This window comes from Sorghum bicolor, chromosome 4 (assembly GCF_000003195.3).
Source record: "Sorghum bicolor cultivar BTx623 chromosome 4, Sorghum_bicolor_NCBIv3, whole genome shotgun sequence".
Lineage (NCBI taxonomy): Eukaryota > Viridiplantae > Streptophyta > Magnoliopsida > Poales > Poaceae > Sorghum > Sorghum bicolor.
In genome coordinates, this window is record NC_012873.2 from 62,498,710 (window position 1) to 62,517,320 (window position 18,611).

Genomic DNA, 18,611 nt, shown 5'->3' on the forward strand with positions numbered 1-18,611 from the left:
GTGTTTGCTCGAACTGAGCAGAAAAGAACCTGTCAAATGATGCTGCTCACAACATTCTGAAATAAAGGACGTGTATTAGGTTCATCAATTCACTGAAGAACCTTAGAAAAGATGCCACTACTGGACCATGTCAACAACATATATGGTCCTTCAAAGTGTATGCTCGAACTGAGCAGAAAAGAACCTGCCAAGGACGTGTATAGGTTCATCAATTCACTGAAGAACCTTAGAAAAGATGCCACTGGACCATGTCAACATATGGTCCTTCAAAGTGCATGCATGCGTGAAACAGTTTGTCATCATTTTCCTAAAAAAAACAGTTTGTCATCATCAGTGCACGGTCTACAGTACAAGCGAATTGTTCAGCAACTCCTTGCTGCATGCATGTTTTACCTCTGATCCTAATAAGAGGGACGCGTGATCAATCTCTGTTTTTTTTGTGTTGTATGGGACTCGTTTTTTTTATGCAGTCATGCACAACAACTATTTCAGCACCAAAGTAATCCAGTAATGCCTCACGGCGGATGAAACATGGTATATAGATGTGCTATACTATACCTCACGATTGCAGTCCTATAGGGAATTAGGGACGATGATAAAAGAAGGCGGCTAGGGTTTTGGCCACACAACTTTGGCGCAAAGGGTGATGTGATATAATCATATAACTGCAACAGCTTATATATATATATTCAAATCGGCCGAAAAGGAGAGCTAATAATATAATCACCCCAATTTCAAATCAAAAACTCACTAGAAAGCCGAGGGTTTTGTCAAGGCAATATGTAATTTTGTGTTCTAGTATATAACCCTCCTAGTACTGGTATGTGGTATTTGGTGATGTGTGAAACTACAAATTAGAAGAAATTCGCCTTCATCTTAAGTAGACATCAGTACATCACTAAGGGGTCTTTAGATGCTTGCAGCTTATTAGTACTCTGAAACCTTAATTCTCCCATAATCATGACCCACGTACGTAGACTAAGAAGTAGAACCAGGCCAGTTCACTCATTCTTCACCATGGAACAGACAGTTTTGGACCACCCCAATTGGCAAATCTGTTTAAGCAGACTCTTAACGATAAACCCTGGGAAACATAGTGTCAGAGGCTTGGCCCTTTGCCTTTCCTAAAGAAGCGCTCTGCCTACTGCTGTTCAACAGTTCAGCTATGAATTCTCAAGAGCATTTGGTTTTACTGATCTTTTACTCTATAGCTATTTCCCTTTTTGAGACTAGAGAGATCTTACCTGCTTTCCCCACCTTACATACAGTACTATATTTGTTTATAGGCTTTCACTGTGTTCACATGGACGCTTATGGATTGAGATGAGATAAACTTTTGTCAATCTTGTGGGTGTCTTTGGGTGCAAACTGAAGACACCAAGGGAATGAGCCAAAGGATATAGATCTCATCACTAACTCCTATATATGCTCCACATCTGACACTTCAGATCCAGTGGTTTATGCTGGACAGGCTCATGCATGTAAGCAAAGATCTTGACAAAACAAGAATGATTCAGGAACCCAATCATAAATCACCCCCACATTGGTGCAGGTTACAATCTATTTTATCCCGAGAGAAGACGTGACTATGCAAGAACCATTTTATTTGTTTAAAATTTCACTATGTTGAAAAATATATTATATGAAATCTGAGAATTATATATCTTCTCTATAAAAAAAGTACTTTATATCTATATATTATTGATCCTTAGAAGCCTGCGATATGTATCTTCCAGTGTTTTGCCTGACATTTGGCTACTGGGAGAACAATATAAGAACTACTAAAGTAATAGCAAATGGTGCTTCCAACCGTGGATCAATATGATTCCTGATAAATTCATAATTCTTAGAAAAATCAGATTTATAGCTCATAAAACTGATGTTTTTGGAGGGAACATGTGTTCTATTCAATTCCTTCCGTTCTAAATTGCAAGTTATTCTACCTTTTATAGAAAACATAATTTTTTTTTCTATACACCTAGATATACATTATATGTATAGATATATAAAGTAAAAACTATGTATTTTAAAAAGTTTGAGCGAATTATATTTAAACCAGAGGGAGTGCGTAGGAAGAATGTTAATAACATGTAACATGTCTTCATAAATAATATTGCTAAAGAGCCGGAAACATTTGGTCCTAACTTGTGAGCCCACACACACAAAAGGTAAGAAAGCACATCTTTTTATTAATTATAAACAACAAGCTACCCACTATATATAGTAACTGGTGAAAATTATATATGGTAACCAACAAGGACCAAGAGAGGTTGCCGACCTAACTCCTTGCCACTTTTATAATCTCAACTGCCAACTTCCCCAATATGTATATAAACAAATAAATAATACCAAAACTTAAACACAGCTGTGTTTAAAAAGGGAAAGTGGAGCATGCATGTGCACACCTATATATATTTTCTTATCCGATCCATGGGCCCATACAATTACAAATACTTTTCTTGTCTACAGACACAATGGCACCCACACGGCCACACACATATATATATATACTGTACACTAGCGTACGTCTCCCTACGATCCACTTGGCACATCAAAAAACATGTGTGCTTGCTCTTAGACCAAAACTAGAAATAAGCTAGCTAACTGCGTCAACAATAATTGTACTTTCTCAATCATGCCGAATCACAGCGCAGTAAAATTTGGAAATAAATACGGAATGAAGGAGTGGGATAGAAAAAAAAAGATATAAATTTGAAAGGGTAGTAATAATAGCACTTGAAATGGATGCTCTGGTAACTATACTATTACTAGCGAGCATGTCACACTACGCTTATGGCATACACTTGTATTACCAGATAGAGGACGCTGCGACTGCGCTGCACCGGCCTGGGTCCAGTACGTATGTACCAACAGTACCATGTACCTCCTGTTGTTGTTGTTGTTGTTGCCATAGTAATCAATTCTCTCTCTGGTTTGCTACCGTCCGGTGTGCTAGTAGTTCACTGTAGTCGAGTTTGTATTATTACCACACTGCTGTGGAGTGCTGGGCCGCTGGCCAATTGGGCAACAATGCAACAATCTACGGGTCATGGTAGCTCCAGAGGCTCTCCCCGGCCTCGGACGGGTCGGGCGACTCGTCGGAGGTGTCGGGGCTGAGCCTCGGCGGGCTCATCATCATCCCCGCCGCCATGTTCCGCAGCAGCTGCGGCATCTCGAAGATGGCCTCTTCGTCCATGAACTCATCACCGCCGATCTCCTGCTGCTGCTGCTGCTGCTGCGGCGTGTTGTACAAGCTCGCCGCCGCGTCAGCTGTCGCGCTCGCGCCGCCGCTCATCATCACGCCGTGCTGCTGCTGCTGATGATGCCACCGGTGGTCCTGTCGTGCAGCGGCAGGAGGAGGATGATTGGCGGCGGTACCCTGCGACGACTGCGCGTACTCGAGCTGCGCGGCGGCGGCGGCGGCCGCCGCCGCGGCGCGTATGTCGGCGGGGGACGCGGACGCTGGCGCCGCGCGCGACGCGATCGCGCCGGGGAAGTTGAGCACGGCGTCGGCGCCGCGCAGCGCGCGCGCAGCCACGTCGTAGGCGGCCGCGGCCATCTCGGCGGTCGGGTACGTGCCGAGCCATATCCGGCGCGCCTTGCGGGGCTCCCGGATCTCCGACACCCACTTGCCGCTCCGGCACCGGATGCCGCGGTAGAATGCGTGCTTCCCGGACGACCGCGGCGACGGCTCCCCCGAGCTCGTCGCCATCGTCGTCGACGGCGCCGTGGCAACCGATGATGCTGCTGCTGCCCCCGCCGACGACGTCCCGCCGTCGCCGCCCTGCAGCAGTAGCAGCAGCGGAGAAGGAGAACGAGGCGAGGCTGGAGCCGAACCCGACGAGGGCGCCGCCTGGTGGCTTGCTGCTGCTGGCCCCGGTTGCACTTGCACTTGCACCGCCGCCGGCGTGGAAGGAGAATGGGGTCGTGGCAGCGGCTGCTCAGCCATGAACCGTTAGGGCACGCCCACCATCTATTTGGGCACCTGCTACTGACATGTGCCAAATTCAGCTGCAGCAAGCAGTGCACCTATCTATGCACCTACCTATCTAGAGTATGGTGCACACGCACACACAGAGGCAGGTAGTATATCCCCTCCGAGTCGCCAGCAGCAGCAGGTGTCAACTATTCGGATGTTGTGCGTGCGTCTCGATTTGTGTGTGCGTGCGTTTGCAGAGCCAGCAAGAGAAGAAGGAAGGAAGGAAGGAAAGGAAGGAAGCAAGCTATGGGTAGGTGTCATGAGATGGACGAGGGGGGGTATATAAGGGTTGGTAAAGAAGCGGGAACGAAGCGTGCGGGCCGCCATGGTGAAATGAAAAGATCTCTAGCTAGCTAGCTCTCGATCGGCACCGCAGTTGCAGAGAGGTGGAGGCGCGGGGGCGGGACGACGATGGTGAGGCGGCAGAGACGCGTAATTCGAGCGGGGAAGGGGATGTATGCATGGCTTGCGCTGAGCTGGTGCCTGGGAAGCAAATGCAATGCAAAGCGCACGAGGCAGACGCCCGCCCACCTAACTTAAGCCGGAGGATAAAACCACCGGTAGCTAGCTTAAGTAGATTTTAGTAGTAGCTTGGCTTAGCTCTCTCTCTCACTCTGCCTCTGCTCTCCGATCCCCCACACCCCCGTGCTGCTTCGTCTTATCTTCCGCGGCAGCAGACAGCGAGATGCCGCCGTCGCTGTCAGCCTGCTTTCTCTCTTGGCGGGGTGGGTTGAGGACTGTCATTAGCTAGCTAGACCGCGCGGACAGGTGATTGGTGCTAATTCTTTGACGGCCGCGCCTCGCTTGTTGCATTGTGTGGGTGACGCGAGATATATACGCGGGCCGGACGTGGGGGCAGGTTCTGTGGCTGACGGCCTGACGGGTGCCGGATCGGACTGCTGCAGAGAGGCGCGCTCTTGCTTGCTTCCCCGAAGGCTGCTGTCGTGGTCGCACGCAGGACGCAGCTTTCGTTGGACGAGGAAACTCCTCCTCTAAGCAGTAGCAGCGGCCAATAGCCTTGCAGGCTAATGATGCTAATGCGTCTCGGGATAGCGGCGTCCTGTTCATTTCAGACACGGGGTTTGACAATATATTATGTCTGCAGCTGCGCTGTGTTTCTCTGTTGGACTTGGGATCGGAACAGCGCACAGAGATGCATGAACCTGCTTTGGTGCTCAGCTTCTCAACGGGGGAAAACATATAAGAATACGCATAAAGCAACTAGTACTACGCCTTCAACTCAACTGAACATTATTCTAATGTTACAAAGGTTTATTTGGCACCAAAAAAAAAAAACAACCGGCCTCGTCCAAAAAGCTAGAGACAGTCACGTTTAGTTGACTTCATTCATAGTAAAAATTAAACGACTTCTCTCATATCCAGAATTTCTCTTACAAAATTTGTTTCTTCTCGAGTTAGCGTTTACTAGGTTTCCGCCAACAAGAGCCAGACGAACTGGAGTCTCTGAAAAAGCCCTACGAAACAAAAGAAAGTATTTTTTTTTTAACGAACAGGAGCAGAGGGGACCTCTAAGAGGAATTTATTAAAACCAAAACCTTGATAAGTTACAGCGGCAAAACGAAAATAGGAGAAAGGAGAGATTCAGGAAACAAAAAATAAATAAATAAGGAAATTACACAACTTGCTCTAGCCATAGTTCAATAGCTAGGAAATATTTCTTCTTCGTCCTCCAAAGGATTTGTTTGAAGATGCTCCTGAAGATTTCTAAGCCACGAAGGCTGTCGGGCGGAATTCCTCTAAAAATGGCATCATTTCTAATAGTCCAGATGCTCCGGCATATGATGATAATTATTTCTATGAAGAAGTTTTTCACAATCTGTGCTTTAAAAGTCTCAAATCTTTGAATCAGATCAGGAGAGCTAATCACACTTAGGCCAATCAAGGCCCAACAATTCCTGGCGAGATTACATTCCAAGAACAAATGATCCACAATTCTTCAGAGTTTGCATTGCACAAGATGTAGTTATAAGATGGGAGGAACATATGCTTCCTTTTCAGTAAATTTCTAGTGCTGACCCTATCATGCACAAGGAGCCAGAAGAATACTTTGTGCTTTGGTTGGCAAGAAAATTTCCAAATCCAGCTGAAGATTGGAACTGTCACATTACTTCCCATTAGATGAGTATAGGCTTGTTTGGATGTGAAAGAAGTATTTCTCCAAATATAGAACCAGGTATCCAAAACGTTGTTGGGTACAAGATTTTGTAGAATTTGCTACAATTCTTGAAATTGAGCAAAGGCCCAAACTGGTAGGGGCAAATTGAAGAGTCTAGAAGGAGGGCTCACAGTAAACACACGCTTGCAAGAGATAGCTGGCCTTTTGGCAAAAGAAAACAATTCTGGGAAGGATAGCTTGAGAGGTTGACCAAACTAGCAATCATCCCAGAAAAGACACGAAGATCCATCCTTAACGACTAGACCTTTGAACTTATCAAGCAGTTTCAAGATATCTCCCCACCAGAATGATCCTTCCTTTGTATGACTTGGCAATCTCTCTTTGGAGTAATGTTTCTCTCAGACTAAATGGACCCAAGGAACATTAGCACGTTTGAAAAACTTATGTAACTGCTTGAGCAGAAGAGTCTTAGTGTGAGTTTTTAAAACAAGAATTCCTAGTCCTCCAGCCTCTTTTGCTTTAGTAACTAGTGGGCAAGCAGCTTTAGCATTGATTTTACTATTGTCATCTGACCCTCTCCAGAGGCAGTGCTTTTATATTTGTCCACCTCCCTGACTGAAGAGTGAAGAAGGAAGGTGCCCATGAAGTAGGGCCGTCTCCGGAAAATAGAGTCCCTAGAGTGAAATGCAAATTGAGGCCACAAAATTTATAAAAATTGTAAGGTTAATAAATTAAGATATACATTCACTTATCAATATAATTGGAGTATGTATTTTTTCATATAATATGTATAAATAGAACAAATGTTAATTCTAAAATAGTAAAATATTATTGAACTCAAGTTCTACTGAAAAGCATCATTTTTTTGAAATGGAGTTTCCAATTATATCTCCATATTTAGTATTCTCCAAGACACCAGAACAAGATACGGACATGTTGATGCCTAAAGCCTTCAGCCCTTTGCCCTAAAAACAGAATGAAAAATAACCAGCCGGACTCCGATTGGTGGTGTGCTTGTATTTTGCTATCACCAGTGTTAGATGTCAAAGCAGTCTGCCTGCATACTACTAGTACTAAAGATCGGAAGCAACAAGCACATAATGCAAGGCTAACTAAATTATTAATTTTTTGATAGATGGACAACAAGCACCAGATCTCACAAGCTAAGGCCTTGTTTAGATGTGAAAAGATTTTAGATTTCGATACTGTAACACTTTTGTTTGTTTGTGGCAAATATTGTCTAATTATAGACTAACAAGGATCAAAATATTCGTCTCGTGATTTACAGGTAAACTGTGCAATTAGTTTTTATTTTCGTCTATATTTAATGCTTCATGCATGTGCCGAAAGATTCGATGTGACGGAAAATCTTGAAAACTTTTTAGTTTTCGGGATGAACTAAACAAGACCTAACTAATCTATATTGCCTAAAAGCTGCAAGTGTGAGCCTCATTAATTAGGGGGCATTGTTACGATAGAGAGAGTATCATTTCGGGACGGATTATACTAGTGTAAAAAAAGGTCGTGGGTGGTCGTACAATCCGTTATCTCACCAGATGGCACACTGGTTGAAGGGAAAGGGCGCAGTATATTTGACTTTTGTTTTACTTCATTCAGTATATTCTTGCGTCGACTTGCTGATGGTTGGTATGTGCTGATGGTTCGTATGTATGTATGTATGCTAAGGCCTTGTTTAGTTCACCTCCAAATCTCAAAACTTTTCAAGATCTCTGTCACATCGAATCTTGCAGCATATGTATGAAGCATTAAATATATATGAAAATAAAAACTAATTATACAGTTTATCTATAAATCACGAGACAAATCTTTTAAACTTATTTACTCCATAATTGGACAATATTTGTCAAATGAAAACGAAAGTGCTATAGTGTCGTTTTTTCAAAAAAATTTGGAACTAAACAAGACCTAAGACGCATTCGCTTGGAAGCTGTATGCTAAGACGGGTCTGTGTCTTTTTCTTCTATAATAAATTATTAAATAATAGTTTCAATAATAATTTTTCTACCGAGCAAAACAGGTCTAATATAAGCGAATAGGCTTGCGCCGCGCGTCCAGTTTACATCCCAACCCGAGTACCACGTACTGTACGACGTAATCTCCGATAGTTCGATGATGGAGACGCGTATGCATGCGGTGTGTTTTTTTTTGGTGGGAATCAATTACTCCCTCCGTCCCCTCGAAAGCTTCAACTCTTAGAATCCGTGCCAGTCAAACTTTTCTAACTTTGACCAACTTTATAGAAAAGAGTATCAATATCTAAGACATAAAATAAGTATCTTATGAAAATATATTCTATAATAAATTTAATGGTATTAATTTGGTAGTATAAATCTTAGTATTTTTTTCTATAAATTTGGTCAAGTTGTAAAAATTTGACTTAGAACAACTCTAAAAATTGCAGTTTTCAGGGACGGAGGGATTACAGTGCTTCCTTTGGAACGAAGAAAGCGTAGTACGCGTTAGATAGCTATATAGATCACCCCGCCGCCCCTCGCGCGCCCACTCGCCCGCAGGCAAGTGGCCGGTCGTCAAGGCCGTGCGCGCGCATTCAGGTTCAGGTCGGTGCAGTTTGTCACGGGCCCGCGCGCGGCTCCTGCCCCATGCCTCCCTCGGCGACCTTTTTTTCGTTTTGGTTCCGAGAGGGCCTGGTTTACTTCCAAAATTTTTTACAAAATGTGAATAGTAGTATTTTTGTTTGTATTTGACAAATATTGTCTAATTATAGACTAACTAGACTTAAAAGATTCGTCTCGTCAATTCCGACCAAACTGTGTAATTAGTTTTAATTTTCATCTATATTTAATACTACATGCATACGTCTAAAGATTCGATGTGACGGAAAATCTGAAAAGTTTTGCAAAATTTTTGGAAACTAAACAAGGCCCAATTGGCTCGAGGACCGGAAGCAGCGACGGCTGCATGCGGCGGGTGTCACACCTCACACGAGACCAAGCGTTCACTACCGGGCCTTTTCCTATCCGATCCACCGCGGAATCCACGCTATAACGTACCAGCGTTGCACTAGCCGATCATGTGCGGACGCTCTGGCTTTGACCCACGTGAACATACGGCGGCGACGTTCAGATCGACTGAAGATTCAGTAGCACGTCAGCAGAGACGACAGGAAAAGCGAGGATTATGGCCTTGATTGGCATATGAAAGCTACTTAATTACTACTAGTATGTCCCAAAGAAGCATCTACTTTTTTTTTCAGACACAGACACTCACATACACTGGCGCATACTGAACGCACATACGTACATTCTACATACCCTATAAATATCTCCGAAGAACCGAGTTGGACCGGTAAATCTGATCGACTACTCTAACCTGTAGGCTACATACATAGGAGAGTACCAATTAAGATGAGATTCTACCTATGCAGCCAGATCAGATCAGATCAAGTAGCTAGGACGGTTACTACCCTACGACAAATATATCCTTTTTATGGTAGGTAGTGCAAGTGCACAGTGATGGTAGACGCAACATATACAAAATTAGCTTAATGTTAATGATGAAGTATATCGACGGTAACATGCCACTCCCGCGTGATGCCAACATTGCATGCAATAATTTGGCCTGATCCACAGTAACAGATCGATCGGGTCCAGTGATTGACGTTCCGACGGAACAACTCCGGACACACAATGAAGCGACATGTATAGGACCCAACGCATACTAGTCAGTGGCGGACGCAGGAATTCAATATTAGGTGTACATAGTGTACATAGATACACATACAAAACCAAACCATTATAGCATATGTAAAACTAAATGTCCATCAATTTAAAGCAAACAGTACTTGAGTATAGAGTACATTAGTATAATTAATTAGTTAATACATAGTATTTGTAAAATCTCAACTGATAAAGAAACATTACAAATTTATTTGTGTCATGGTATGTTCTCTGTGCGGCTGTCGTGCCGCCTAGTGGTGCCGACGTTGCACCAATGTCATTGAAATCATACCCTAGGTGGCCGCGGGTGGGGAACAAAATTTTTTGGTCGATTAGGAAAGGTGAGTTCAAGTAGGCAGAGCAAGTGCTTGAGGCACCGTCACGGACGAGCAGAGGGCATTACTCCTAGTTGGCTGGTTCCCTCCGTGAGTTTGCTTCTTGAGCTAGCAGTCAGACCCAGCTAGATGGTGGAGGCGAGGAGGCAAGCAGGGGCGGAGCTGCGTTGCTCATATGGGGTGCAAATGCACCCACCAAAAATTCAAAAAGAATAGATTTGGTTAAATTTCACCATATATGCACTCCATACAAACTATCTTTATGCACCCACAAGGCAAGTGCACCCCCCTCTAATTTACTCTAGCTTCGCCACTGGTGGCAAGAAACGTGGGCTTTTTACTCTTAGGCCCTGTTTGGTTACCCATATTAAACTTTAGTCTCTATCGCATCAAATATTTGGATATATGCACGAAGTATTAAATATAGACTATTTACAAAACTAAAAACACAACTAGAGAGTAATTTGCGAGATGATTTTTTTAATCCTAATTAGTCTATGATTAGACATTAATTGCTATAGTTACAAATATGCTACAATACCTATTGAACTTTAGTCCCTCCAATCAAACACTCCTTTACTTGGATCAAATATACATAATTTGGTCTATTTATATATACAATACATACAAATGTATAGTGCCTGTAATTTTTTTCTCAAAATTATTAGGTGTATATCTGTACACCCATGTCCATATACTGCGTCCGCCAGTGATACTAGTGGCACGCTTAAAAGGCGTCTAAAAGTGAGCAGCCACGGATCGTCCACGTCGTCTCCGCGGCCGTCGTCGTTGCGTGCGCAAAACAGCAAATTGCACCTTTTTCTTATCCGTTCCCATCATCCATATGCTACTATATACTGTATCCATGTACATACACGACGTAAAAAGCGATTTTTAAAAACTTAATTAAGGCCTTGTTTAGTTCCGAAAAGATTTTGGATTTCGCTACTGTAGCACTTTTTGTTTGTTTGTGACAAATATTATCCAATTATGGACTAACTAGGATCAAAAGATTCATCTTACGATTTCCAGCTAAACTGTGTAATTAATTTTTGCTTTCGTCTATATTTAATGCTTCATGCATGTGCCGTAAGATTTGACGTGACGGAGAATCTTGAAAACTTTTTGCTTTTTGGGTGAACTAAACAAGGCCTAACTAAAGGCCGACATAATGCCCCTGGGCCCCTGCCGGACTGGGCCAGCCGGCTGCCGGCCCGTGTGGCTGCCTGGACGTGAGTTGGGCGTTGGGGTCGTCGTCGTCGTCGTCCACAATCACAATGAGCGCGCGTCGCCGCCGCCTGTCCAATCCGATGAGATGATCAGGTCGAGAGAGGAAGGAGCCAGATCATCCCAGCGTAGTCCAGTCCGCCGCTGAGAAAACCAGCTGCCGTGGCAGCATGTTTCGAGCAGATGGTGATTCCAGTCGAAAACGAGGGGGGTACTATTTATCTTCGAATCTGAACTAGACAAGTGCTAAGCGCACGACATGGCGACGTACTGGATGCAGCGTGAGTCCGTCCGACCCAGCCGTGCGACCAGCAAAAAAAAAAGGCCTCTGCCGAGTGCTGTCTGCTGTGCATCCGTCAGTGCATCGCCCCTAGTAGCACTTCATTTCCTGTGGCCGGTGCGTGCTACCGCGGTTCTTCACAGCTGATAGTGATACGGCAAACGTACGGCACAGCTTCTCCGTATGAAAAAGGTGGTGGTATGGTACGCGACGCGAGTTTGTACCTGCCCCGAATCTCTATGTCCACTGTTCTGCTCCCAAATTAGAGTCTTGTTAATTAGCTCGAGTGCTCGACCCCATGTCCATGTATGAGCACGACCGTCAAGAAAACCCGGCGGAGCTCCGGCGACGGCGTCATGGCATCCAGCCGGCGCTCCGGAGGTACAAGTCGGCCGGGAGCCCAGCCGGGCCTTTTCGGGCGACGTCAAATCCGGCGGATTATATTCGTTCGTTGCACGCAGTAAGCCGCGTGGAACGCTGCTGGAGAGCGCTCACGCACGGCCTGTGCTGTGCGAGGTGAGATGCGCCGATTGCTCAGCCAGGCTCTCCACACGCACGCTACGCACGGCCGAGAGGCGTCAGCGTCAGGTTGCAGCCCCTGCCGCTGGACTGGACGCCGACTGACCTGACGCGCGCGCGCATCCAATCCAACCCACCCGCGCAGCGCCGCCACAGTTGCTGCTCGCGACTCGTGTAGCTTTCCTAACTTTTACAGTGATCGGTGTCTTTCAGGCTCCTTGACACGGTTTGGAATCACTGCCAGGCTGATCCAGGACTGTGTCCGTGCGATCATCAAGTGTCGCAACAAACGTTCGTGGAAGGTGATGTGTCCTTACAGCCGCTCACAGTACGAAACACAGGGGAAAGAGAAACTGCATGTCCGTCCGGGTCGCTGATGAAATGTCACGGTTGTTGGTACAGGAGTAGGAGCCGCGTTCACAGCCCCGGAAAGGGAGGGAACACCGGAACAGCAAGCAGTCAACACTGGAGCAAGTTTTAGAATTTTGGATGGAAAGTGAAGTTGCAAATCGTCATTCGTCAGGAGAAAACAGTAGTGAATGCATTTATTTCATCCCCGAGCCTTCAGGGTGATTGGAACAGGCCAACAGGGGAACAGCGAGAAAACGACATGTGTTCGAGAAATCACCTCACCTAAGAATGGAACTTGGAGAGTTGGAGCCATGAGTTATCCAATGAATTTTGCAGGGATGAACCCATGCCTTATTATTAAACTACTACTATAAACCGTTCCATTCCCAAACCAGAACAAATATTTGCAGTGCTTAGTGACAAGGTGATAGCCCTCACAGAACCACCCACCTAGCCGTCTAGGAGATGCAGCAGTTTCCACAGGTTCAGGAGCCAAAATGCTCCCTTGAGCACTGGCAATTTATTGGCGGGCGGAGCCACTGCAAATATTTTCGCAGCTCCAAATCTGAACAGTTTATCATTTCTTTACAGAATACAATGACAACACGTCAAAAAGAAAACCCAAAGTCAGGTACCCAAATTGTGAAATGCATCCGCTAATCTACAGCCCCAAATGTACAAAGAATTCCTAGACACCAGGCCCATCATGTACCCAACTACTGTGCTGCAGGACGAACAGCCCAAGCATGGTTTCTGCAATGGCAGATCCTTTTGACGCCCGGCAGGAAGAGTATAGCTTCACCAATTCCAACCTTGTATCCCTCATTGTCTTTGTGGCTGGATTTCAATTATCACCTCTAATGATTCCTGCGAGGTTGGACTGTTTTGTCTACCTCCAGCACGATCACGATGAATTGGAAGTATCCAATGAGGCGATCTATTAACAGAGCTCTCGGCATGTCCCAATAATTGAGGGAGGGTACGGAGAGGGGATGTTGTAGATTTTGCACCGGGTTGGTCCTTCAATGAGATCCGACATATTGGGCAAGTAGTTTGTTTCTGTAACCATACATCTATACATTCCAGATGGAAGTTATGTCGGCATGTAGGCATTATGCGCAGTATCTCTTTATCATTGTATTCACCTAAACATATGGAGCACCTGTCAAAGAAAAATAAGGAACATATTATTTTCTTTTGAGTTACAAGTAAACATACCACATAAAGGTAACCTATCCAATTCCTTAATTTTCATGATGCCCATCAACAATCAGCAAGTGGTATTATAGTTTTAACAGAAATATGTCTCTCTTAACTTGCTAAATTATCATATAGGATATATCTAATATAATAAGTCATGTGCCAAATTATCGTATAGGATATATCCAATATAATAAGTCATGTCTCATTTTAGATATTTCATTTCTTTCAATAACAGAGCTGTGCATGCTAGTTGTGGCTGACCACCAAAAGATACTAGAACTATTTGATGAATATATTCATCAATAAATGCTTCCTCTGCAGGTACATAAATTTCTGTTATGCAAATAAAAAGTAGTGCATGTACATGTAAATAATCAAGATTATTTTTCTATCACAACTATGCAGTTGAGTACTTATATGTCATGCACAATCATGAAAGATTATTGAATGCCATGTCAAGGATCAATTATCAGCCCTGCCCACCTTCTCATAATTTATAAGAGACAAAACACAGACAAGGGGTAGCTGTACTTCTTGTTCAAGAAAGTATGGTTCTACATTAGATAATACAACTAAAAATCTGTCCATTTAAGTGCTTCACTAAGTTATAGCATCTTTACTTATACAAACCATGTAGCAGCTATATGCATACAGTAATTTAGAACTTAAGTCACCCAATAACAAAAGACTAGAAATTCTGGAGGCTTTGATGATCAAGCTATCACCGTTTCAACTCATTGGTATACACACTGATATCTTTTTTGAAAACAACAGGAGAGGTTTCCCCCTACTTGTTAAATATTAAAATAGGTATAAAGAAGAGTGTGTGAGGAAAAGAGAAAAAAACACTGATATTTGTGAACACTAACTGATATGTCGCATGTTCTTTGCATCAAATTTCATTGACAATCATACAAAAGGGAACCGTACAAGTCCCCTCTGCCTCTGAGAATAGGCAATTTGGTTGAAGGAGCTATGGTACATTTGCAAGCATGGAAGTAAATTAACTATAGAGCATGCATTATGTACTTACTGAGCATCATCTTTTGAATGGAAGGCCTCGGAACTATAATTCATTGTAGGAATTGCAGCAACAGCAAAAGGGTCCAACCCACAGCGGGAGCGTTCAATCTATTGAACAGAGCAAAAGGAACCATGTCAGTTTTTTAAGTCTTGTCTGAATTGCTGTAAGTAAACTGACACCAACGACCACCTAGCAGAAACATAATGCTTGCGACACATAACATTTAGTAATCAACGAACACATAACAGAAACATAATGCTTGTGAGTTGTGGACACATACCGTTAATAATTTTAACCCCTCAATTGTTTAGTCATCTCAAGCATCGCATTGAAAACAGTGAAACAAGCAAACTAAAAACGACTTAATCTGAGTGCGCAATAGCATTTTAGAGTGACTTCCTAGACGAAAGTTGGAAGAGTTATCTTAAAACTTTCAGATACCCGAGCTAAGCATTGATTGAAGTACATTCCTTGGTCATACATATATTTGCATAAAGATTTTGTTTATCTGTATTCTGATCGCAGATAAAGAAAGGAGCATACATAATGTGCATATCATGCCATTTAGCTATGCAAAACCACATACATACTAATGCATGGAATTTTTTTATTAGAAAAAGGGACTTTTATTCCGGTTTCTGCACGAGTTATTCACTCAACCACTAATGCATGGGATATGAAAGAAAGCATAGAACATTGAGAAATAGTCAAATGGAAAACCTAATGTGCATGCTTAGATTCAAAAGAAAAAAACCCTTGCATTCCACTTTCAATTACAAATGGAAGCAATCGTAAAGGACTGATAGTACAAAATGCTGGCATAATATGGACCCAAGTCCTAACTTATCACTAAAAGACTAAGATAATTTTGTATACATCATATTCGCAGTTGAGAGAGATGATGCACATAGACACCAGCCTGTTAATTGAAACGACAAAATAATAACATGCTTGATAGTATTGTCCATGGTTGAGACAAATCAGATGATAGGATAGAACCACACATGATACCTAAATTTTGAGGGTGAAAATACTGCCAGATACTCAAATGTACAGTGTACCTAATCAAATCATCTTTGATAACCACACTGCCAGTCGAAAGGCCATAACTTACAGGGCTAAAAACACCATTTTTCAAGATGACAATCTAAACACCTGCTGTGAATGTTCTCGATACGGAGATCATGAATATAATGGTAAGTAACATGGTATTGCCATGACTAACCAATTCGACTTGGCCCATCTTGGGCTGAATTATTTGGTCAAGGTGGACTGTTTTCATATTCTGGTGACAGAGCTGAATTGGACACTGTGGTTATGTTTTGTCATGCCAATGAACTTGCAACTTCATCAAGAATTTGTACAATGTAGAGACTAAAAGAGTTGATGCAATATGTGACTAACTGAGGGGAACAGGAACAACTAAACATGGCACAGTAGCTAGAAGAACTCTGCAGAGAAAGGGAAAGCAGCATCACACTTAAATAGCATCTCCAGTTATTAGTGAGAAGGCAGTTTGGTTAGTTCCTAATGCATCTGTGCCATGATATTTCCCTTCAACATCTTCTATAGTTCTATCCGCTGCTGGTGGTGACCTTCGTAAGTATTTGATGCGAATTTGGTCGAGATATTTACTTTTCGGCCATAACCAAGCCAACTTACAAGTTATATCACACAAATAATGCGCATGCGACCTCAAGTTCTGTTGTAGCCCATATAATAAACATGACTCCTAATATAAAACAGCAATGTGAATGAAAAGATCGAACGGTGTTCCAGTGTGTAAAATAAAAACAAGCATTCAGTGGAGTATTTTCCTGAACATAACAGGCCCGTGCATGACTTGGGATCACCGGATCACTACGCAACTCAGGGGTCGCTTCCGTGCTTCACAAACGCAATGATACACACGCACACGCTAGCAGAAAGCAGGGTGGCAGGTGCTGGGCGGCTCACCGTGCGGTCGAGATCCGCGACGTTGCGGAACTCGACGTCGAAGTCGAACGGCACGGGTGGCTGCGCCAGCGCCCGCGCCGCGGCGACCGCGGCGGCGTCGGCGGCGTCGGCGTCGGCCCGCGCGGCGCGGCCGCAGATGAGGCGCGCGCAGACGAAGACGATGAAGGTGGCGCTCATCCCGAAGCCGATCACCGTGGTCACCAGATTCAGCCCGGACCCCAGCATCTCCACTCGACCGCCACCGCCCCTCCTTCCCTTCCCTTCCCCCGCCGCGCCGCCACGGCCGCACTGCCCCCCCTCGCCTCGCCTCCCCCCAGTCCAACTGCGCTGACGCCCCGCTCCCTCCCAAAAACGCACACTCGAATCAACAGCCCGCGGCAGCAGCACGCGACGGACGGATTAAGCAACGAGCAGTTGCCGGGCGGGCGGCGTATAAGAGCGGCGCGGCGGGCGGCTGCTGGGGTCGCGCTGCAGGGGGCTGGTAGCCATCGGCGCGGGGTTTGGGATTTGTCCTGGGATTTGCGTGGGCCGCTGGCAAGGAATGATGCGCCCGCGGCGGTGGCGGCGGGAGTTGGCGGATTCCGGGAGTTGGTGAAATGGTGAGCCGTGAGCGAGGTCCTGGGAGAAACAAGTATCTTCTCTTCTCCCTCGCCCCTCGTCTCGTCTCCTCTCCTCTCCTCCTGTGTGCGTGACTTGCGAGGGTGGGGGTGCCTGCCTTGCGCCCGCGCGATGCTGCTCAGCACAGCGTTCTGCGACGACGCCGGATCTGCTGCAGTGATGCCGCTGTTTTTTTTTGCTCTGGCGACCGTGGGACTTCTTCGTTTCGACTGCGTATGACGCGCGGGACCGGTGTCCACGGCGGGGTCAGCTGTCATGGACGGAACGGGAGCGCCGTGGCCGGAGCCACAGTCTCGATAGGTAGGGGAGGCACGCGGGCCCCGCCGCGGTGGTGTGGCCGTGTGGGCAGGTGCGCGCCGGGGAATCGTCCAAGATTTGGCAGTCGCCACTGCCACGCGAGCGGGACAGGGAAGAAGCGGCGTTTGCGTGCACGGGCTTTTCAGCTTTGCAAAGATCTTCTTTCCCCCGTGTCAAAAGAAAAAAAAAATCTTCTTTCCCCGAACGAAACGACGGTTCGCGACATACCCGAAGCTGGAAGTACCATGAACTGCCACCACCATCGTGTTCGTGAACAACCGCGGATCTGTTAGGTTTAGAGTATGTTCGGTACAGTTCGCGTCTGTACGAGGACAAATCTACATTTTCTCTCTCTCTCATAAAAAACTTACTCCTTTCATTTTAAATTGTGAGTTATTCTAAAAATCTTAAAGAGTCAAAACATCTTAAATTTTACCAAATTTATATGGTAGGATAATAATATTTATGATATCAACTAAGTATCATTAGGTTCTTCATTAATTATATTTTCATAGTATATCTATTTGATGCCCTAAAACTTTGTAGTTTTTTTTTATAATTTTGGTTAAATTTTATGCTTTCACTTTTCAAAATTCTTGGATAGGATGGTTGAAAACATAAGTTCGGAGCTGTCGGTGTGGTATGTACTCCATAGAGTGTACTCGATGAGCTCCTATTATGGCCCAATATGGAACCAGATGATTTTCTCCTTTCAATTCAAATCCAATTTGAGTGTATTGTATTGTTACGCCCCATTTCGTAGTGAGAATTTAATGTTTCCCTCTTGCTACATAGACTTACAGAAGCTTACCTCATGTTTTACAACTTTGTGATTATATCCATATAATTTTAAAATAAAAATATTGTTGGTGAGTTTTGTCCATTTTGGATAGAGGTTAGTTGTGAGATTAAATGAACTAAAAAAGAGAAAAGTGTAAACATAAGGAAATGACCACACTACCCTTTATCCTTATCTTTCACCACCAT

General features: G+C 44.5%; 2 protein-coding genes across 2 annotated transcripts; both read right to left on the reverse strand.

Moving 5' to 3' along the window:
* LOC110434463 (ethylene-responsive transcription factor ERF027-like) lies at nt 2,371-4,541 on the reverse strand. Its single transcript, XM_021458549.1, has one exon. It carries the CDS (start codon nt 3,947-3,949, stop codon nt 3,041-3,043), a length of 909 nt encoding a protein of 302 aa, XP_021314224.1. The 5' UTR covers nt 3,950-4,541; the 3' UTR covers nt 2,371-3,040.
* LOC8073905 (RING-H2 finger protein ATL72) lies at nt 12,884-17,565 on the reverse strand. Its single transcript, XM_021458257.1, has 3 exons — nt 16,710-17,565; nt 14,763-14,860; nt 12,884-13,688 (listed from the first exon to the last, which is right to left on the reverse strand). Exons 1-3 carry the CDS (start codon nt 16,932-16,934, stop codon nt 13,349-13,351), a joined length of 663 nt encoding a protein of 220 aa, XP_021313932.1. The 5' UTR covers nt 16,935-17,565; the 3' UTR covers nt 12,884-13,348.

Excerpts from the sequence above, each read along its gene's own strand:
- LOC110434463 (XM_021458549.1), bottom strand. The coding sequence starts at position 3,949 with ATGGCTGAGCAGCCGCTGCCACGACCCCATTCTCCTTCCACGCCGGCG.
- LOC8073905 (XM_021458257.1), bottom strand. The coding sequence starts at position 16,934 with ATGCTGGGGTCCGGGCTGAATCTGGTGACCACGGTGATCGGCTTCGGG. Across the intron at positions 14,861-16,709 it reads TCGCGGATCTCGACCGCACG|ATTGAACGCTCCCGCTGTGG; the intron begins GTGAGCCGCCCA and ends TCTGTTCAATAG. Across the intron at positions 13,689-14,762 it reads CATTCAAAAGATGATGCTCA|GTGCTCCATATGTTTAGGTG; the intron begins GTAAGTACATAA and ends TTTCTTTGACAG.